Source organism: Mycetomoellerius zeteki, unplaced genomic scaffold (genome assembly GCF_001594055.1).
Source record: "Mycetomoellerius zeteki isolate Tzet28-1 unplaced genomic scaffold, Tzet1.0 scaffold535, whole genome shotgun sequence".
Classification (NCBI taxonomy): Eukaryota; Metazoa; Arthropoda; class Insecta; order Hymenoptera; family Formicidae; genus Mycetomoellerius; species Mycetomoellerius zeteki.
In genome coordinates, this window is record NW_017257540.1 from 156425 (window position 1) to 162881 (window position 6457).

General features: G+C 34.6%; 1 protein-coding gene across 1 annotated transcript; it reads right to left on the bottom strand.

The window, feature by feature from the left end:
* Positions 1 to 2558: 2558 nt before the first annotated feature.
* Positions 2559 to 5516, bottom strand: Yod1 (Yod1 deubiquitinase). Its single transcript, XM_018456047.1, has 4 exons — positions 4965 to 5516; positions 4108 to 4264; positions 3233 to 3549; positions 2559 to 3045 (listed from the first exon to the last, which is right to left on the bottom strand). The coding sequence occupies exons 1-4, from the start codon at positions 5205 to 5207 to the stop codon at positions 2827 to 2829; spliced, it is 936 nt and encodes a 311-aa protein (XP_018311549.1). The 5' UTR covers positions 5208 to 5516; the 3' UTR covers positions 2559 to 2826.
* Positions 5517 to 6457: the final 941 nt, after the last annotated feature.

Sequence of the window (6457 nt, forward strand, 5' to 3'; positions counted from 1 at the left end):
AATCGATACAATCGGGACGCGTGTTGAGGTTATATATTTTATTTAAACTATTATAAAATATTCAATTAACATATATCAGAAAAGATCTGACTAAAATAATTTTATTTAAAGGGCAATAAAAAGTATACATATATATTAGCTTATAATTATATATATTATTTTCTTCAGATATATTTTATTTAGATTTGTCCTACCGTGTTTCTTTTCATGTATATTTTATTGTACTGTAATATGTACTTTATTTTATTATTAAATTTGGTACCTTTTTCGAATTGATTTTAAATCTGTATTTTTCCCGCATCACATTTAATTACTCCTACAGCTTTGTATCTGGTATTATTACATAATTTAGCAAAACAAGAACGAACCATTTTTTTATTTAGCAGTACTTCTGGATCACTTCAATTTTTTATTCGGAGTTATTCGTACCGATTCTTACTTAAAATGCAGCTAGTTAGTTCTTGATTTGGCCAACTTCCAGACCTGATGGCTCTGAGATCTTGGATACATGGTCCTCTCTTTCTATCTTATGGAAAAGGTAGGAAAAGTGGGGGTAACTAGCAGTCCAGAGGTATATAATCAAAGGTTACGACCAAGAAGACTAGAACTAAGGAGGATCAACTCGTGTGGTGGGGGTGAGTCAAAAAACGTCCGCAGTTAAGGCCCTGGCACACAAAAAACTTAAGGCAGTAAAACGTAAGCAGTAAGGAAATCAACATGTTGGATTCGCTACTGCTTATGTTATGGCCTTACGGACTCTACTGTGATTGGTCAATTCGCTTACTACTTACGTTTTATTGCTTAAGTTTTTTTGTGTGCTATGGCCCTTATTCACACAATGTGCAGCGGCACTGCACATTGTGTGAAAGTTCGATATAAGAGCGACAAAGTGACGATTATAGAACGACAGAGCGACGACTATATAGAGCGACAGAGAGGACTAATGAAGCGCAAGAGTGGGGGAAGTTATCCGTCGCCACTTTTTGCCTCACCCCCACTACCGCTATTGGCACGAGTTGATCCTCCTTAGTTCTAGTCTTCTTGGTTACGACTTTTATTGTAGACCCCGCATCAAGCTTCTCTCTGGTACCTTCCATTTAGCACTTCGAATTTTTAGCATTCGACTGACCAACGAAAAGAAAGAATTGTACTAATTAACCCAATCAAAAAATGCTTCAAAGCTTTATCATTTGATAATGGTCTAGTTTATGCCTGGTTTATGCTTCGGTCTTAATCCTAAAATTCAACCAATGGAATATAGATTTCCGTTAGGACCAATTAAGATTGGCAGCCCTATTGGCTGAATTTTAAGATGTTAGGATTAATGCGTCGTCTACAATACGTGCGAATAAGAAGTAAGGTCCTGCCCACAATGGAGGAAATATTAGGAACAGGAATAGATATTAAGATTTCAACCTATCAGAGACCGTGTATTCCGGTGTAACTGGTATCTGATAGGTTAAAATCTTAATATCTATTCCTGTTCCTAATATTTCCTCTATTGTGCGCAGGACCTAAGAGTAAGAAATTGATCAACCACAGTCGATTGTGAAAAGAATAATCGACTGTGATTGATCAATTTCTTATTTTTACTTCTTAAACCAAGCTTACTGCGTGTATTGTAGACGGGCCATAAGACGTACCGTAAAAATCAACCAATTAGAATTAAGAGTTCAAAAGAATTCTCGAAAGAACTCTCGTTTCCTTCCTTTCCATGAAATAAAGAACTCTCATTGGTTGAATTTCTTATGCTTTATGTGTTATGCGTTATGCATAGTGCATAAGGGAATCAATCAATCGAAATTCTTTTTTTCCATGGAATGGGAGGAAAGGAAAGATTCTGATTAGTTGATTCGCTTATGCACTATGCGTTATGCAAGAAGTCTGTGCTGCGGCCCTTAATTTTGTAGCGTTTTCCAACTGAGAAAACTAATGCAACACTGGTTCACATATTTTCAGTTAATAAATATAATTTAATCCTTTTAACTATATATTCTTTATTGTCATGATAATTTCATATCCTTAAAAGGATTAAATTATTTAACATGTTTTCTGAAAACTCATTCCTACATGTTAAAGAAAATTTGAACAAATTTTCAATCGAATGTAAAGATTCAGAGAGATCGAATGCATGTTTTTTGACGTACTCGACTTGGGATTGCAGATATCGATAATGAACAATGTTTAATCAAAATCAGTAACTTGTGTATTATGCGTATAACAATCCTTATTGCAAACGAATTCGCATTAATGATAAATGTTACTATTTGCAAGCGCCTCGCTCGAGTAGAAAAAGATATTAGTTCTCTCTTTCTCTCTCTTTTTTTCTTTTGCTGTAAAACGGCAATCCTTCAGTCCTAAACAGTATAAAATATTCTAAAAGTAACAAGAGTACAATTTTGTTCCAACGTAAATGTAACAATTTTGCTCTAGCATAAATATAACAATATATCGTATATAAATATGATTCGGAATATCAATAAAAAATAATTCCTCAGTTAAAATATAATTACTAATAAACTTAGAATATATAATTATACAATAATATAATTTGCGAATATAATTTATAAAAATATCACACACATGTTCCTCAAGCACAGAATTTCTCCGTCGTTAGAATTCCTTAGTACAAAGAATTTGCAATAATAAGTGCTTGGATTATAATTACAATTGCGCACCACAAGGCTAAATAGATAGAAACCGAGATTTTCGAACGGTTTCAACCGAAGGAAACAACTGTAAAATATCACCCTATACTGTTTAGAGTTAAGGATAGTCATCGAAGAGTTAGATTAGTTAGATCATAAGAATTGCTGCTGTAAAAGGCTACGCTGCTACTTCGCCGAAATTCTTGTGACCGGTGTCCTTGGCATGTTGCTGAGCCGCTGCTTGTCCATTTAACATGATTTTGCAGTCAATGCACATTAGCGTGAATTTTTGAATATCCGTGAACTGGCGACTCGATCTCGCCTCTTTCGCGAGCTGGGCGGCCTCCAGCAGCATCCTCTCATCCTCGGTAGAAAAGATTGTTTGGATACTGCCACCCTAATAAAGAAAATACGTTAAAATCGAAAATATAAAGTTTGCAAAAAGCACAGAATTCTGTGTTAAAAGTTCTTTCTAAATAAATATACAAAAAAAGAAATTAACTATTTGACTTTTCTTCATTTTGATATGATATACAGAGGTTGAGATTACAGTAAATTTTTAAGTATTGGTAAAAGAGATTTACATTGAGCGGTTCCAGGTAGAGAGGATCATAGTGGATCCCATCAAATATGAGAAAGACTCGTTGAGCATAATGCTGATCTTCGCCAAACCTATTGATGATCGCGTTAATGCTATCGATCACCGCTATCTCTAAACCATAAAATTTAGATAGGATCGACAGTTCGATGGCGCCACCCCAGGCATCAGACTTGAGAATCCATTCGCAATATTCAGCGTTGGGTCTGCCCAGAAATGCCTCGGAGTATTCATTTGGATCTGCCGCTACCGCGTTTGCTATAATCTCCCTCATAAAACTAGCGCAAGTAGTGTCGACTTTTCCTAAAGAAACATAAATGATTATAACTTACAACTTTGTATTTAATATTTGTATTTTCTTCTCTTATTATTTTGAAATGTATGAAATTTTAATTTTGCCTTAATATTTTTAGGTGCCTGCATATTTAATTCACATGATTCTTAGAAATATGATATTTGCTTTATAAGTTTAAAACTAGAAATACCGAGCGATCATTATTAACGCCGTTTCCATATTTTTAAAATTAATATTATATTTCTTATCTCTACATAAAAGATAAGATTTTGAAATTGTTTGGTTTATCAATAATTATATGTTTTATATTGATTATATTGATAAAATATTTTTTATCAGCGTCTCTTTACTTTCATAATAATTTACTTGCTTGATCCTTTTAGTAAGAAATGTTTTTTGGTATTTCTAGCGTTAAAATTATACAAATATTATATTCTCTTAATACTTTTTTGTATTTTAAAATTTAAGAAAATTATTTACATATGTACTATATATTGGAATATACATATATTATTTTTTATAAATTGCAAAATGCTCTAATTTTTTATTTACAAATGCTTGCTCACCATTCAGGACATAACCTACGCTGGTAAAGAGACAGGAATTGTCTGCAGGTACTACTTTCCTCATTAGGACGCCTGGAATATTGGCAAAATTCTCCTGGTCGACGATATGCGATCGCCCAAGATTGTCCAGTCTTTGCTCATGTCTATTGAACACGATCTGTATGTGACATTCACATAGAGATTCTTCTCTTAGCTTTCAACATTGAATTGACTTTGAGCAAAATAAATTAACAAACCATAATTTCAATGTGACAAAAGTTAAATTATTTGATACATGCGTACTTAAATAGAGATTGACACAAATAAAATAAATTAAACTCCAGTTTATGACTTTCATGTACAAATTTTAATTTCAGCACTACATTCTATATCTCTATCTCATGTCTTGAAAAAATTTAAAAAGGCTTCATGTTGTATATTCATATTACAGTCTCAAACACACTTTGTTTAATAATAATAATAATAACTGTGAATACAGCAGAAGATGCATCAATAAGATACAACAATAGACAAGATATCAGCAATAATATTACCTTGAAACCTAAACCTGAAAATAAAGCAATTAAAGTTTACCATAGAAAACGCTTTAAATCCAGAGTGAATGATTAAATGGAAAAACTTGCAAAAAATCCATAGCGTCACAAAAAGAAGAATCACAAAGCCACATGCATTTTAATACAATTTTCTGCACTCTTAGGAGGCCGATTGTGTATTTTGAAACGAGATGAAATTTACAAAAGTGAACAAATTTACTAGGCGTTGGCTAATAAAATTATAAATATTCTATATATTCACTTTTGTAATTTTCACTTCGTTTCAAGACACACAATTGACTCTCAGGAGCTGGTTAGACAAACCTGTTTCTCCTCGATGATGAGGGTATCCCCTGAGATAATCCCGGCGCGCTCAATCGTGGCATCAGGTGCATCCAGGTCGATGGGCTTCGGTGGGAAGCCGGCGAGGACTTGGAGGGCAGCTGCTGTAACGCCAGTGAGCTCGACGAGCTTCGCCTTCAGCTGAGAAACCTTATCGTGGGCCGTGAGACCGTAGACGACCTTTTGACCCGATTTGGTCTTCACCCGGAGCACGAAACCTGCCATGACCGTCGGTCCGTTTCCTGGGCTTCCTGCGACTAGAGACGGCCGTGACCCGGACTCGGACGACGCGAATCTCCGCCAATCAGCTGTTTCGCCCGTGCCTTTGCGGCACCTTTGTTCTCGCCGTCGTCGTTGTCGTCGTCGTCACGGTCGGAGCGATCAATCACGTACGCACGCGATTCTGCATCGTTACCACGATAAACGATAACAACAAAACAGCTAGCGACTGCTAGCGACTAGCCATCACACTCGACTCCGTTTCGCGAATCGCGATTATCGTGAATGGAAATATTGGAGTGAGAGTGGAGCAACATGAAGTTGCCGCGTATCGCAGAGCGCAGCGAGAATATCAGATATCGGATATATTCAAGTTGTGAGAAAAAGATAGAGGGAAAAACAAAAATCGTATAGCAAACTTCAGTTTGAGATTTTCGAATTTTATTAATTAATGATCAAGTTTTATGGCCGATTTGTTTGTGTCAATTAAACAATTAATTGGAGTTTTTTTTTTAAGTATAATTCTTCAGTTTGTAATCAACTTCTCATGTTTTTTTCTAGTGTTTTGTTTTCAAAAATAAATATGTCCAAGAAATTATTCTTGAAATATTGATTCTTTTTCTTGTCATATTTGAACAATATTTTTGTAAAATATTTCAATGCAATATTTTAAATTGTTTTACAAAAATGTTTACAAAATATTTTTGAAATATTTTAGGGCCACTTTTACCAACTCCAATTAACTTAATCGGCCGATTAGTCTATTGGAATTGACCAATCGCATTTGTCATTTTGTTTGATGATAGATGGCGATTGGCCAATTCCAATGGACTAATCGGTCGATTCACAATTCACTGTTAACTCTAAGGCCCATTTCTATCAACATAGATTAACTTTAATCTTGGTTCAACTTACTCTTTATCTTTTTCTAATTTTTAGAAGTAGAAAGAGATGAAGAGTTAGTTGAACCAAGATTAAAGTTAATCTACGTTGGTAGAAACGGGCCTAAGAGTAGATCCACACAACTTGCATAGCCGCATAAACATATGCATAAAGAAAATTATTCAATCGCATTTCTTTTATAAAGACGCACGTAAATTGGATAATTTTCTTTATGCATACGTTTATGCGGCTATGCAAATTTGTATGGATATACCCTAAAGCGGGGAGCACAGACTTTTGCATAACGCATAACATGTAATGCATAAGAAATTCAATCAATCAGAATTCTTTATTTCATGGAAAGGAAGGAAACG

What these genes read in the sequence shown, in the direction of transcription:
- Yod1 (XM_018456047.1), bottom strand. Translation starts at nt 5,207, where the DNA reads ATGGCAGGTTTCGTGCTCCGGGTGAAGACCAAATCGGGTCAAAAGGTC. An exon ending in TCATCATCGAGGAGAAACAG is followed by an intron (nt 4,265 to 4,964) that starts GTTTGTCTAACC and finishes TGTCACATACAG; the next exon opens with ATCGTGTTCAATAGACATGA. An exon ending in CGTAGGTTATGTCCTGAATG is followed by an intron (nt 3,550 to 4,107) that starts GTGAGCAAGCAT and finishes ATGTTTCTTTAG; the next exon opens with GAAAAGTCGACACTACTTGC.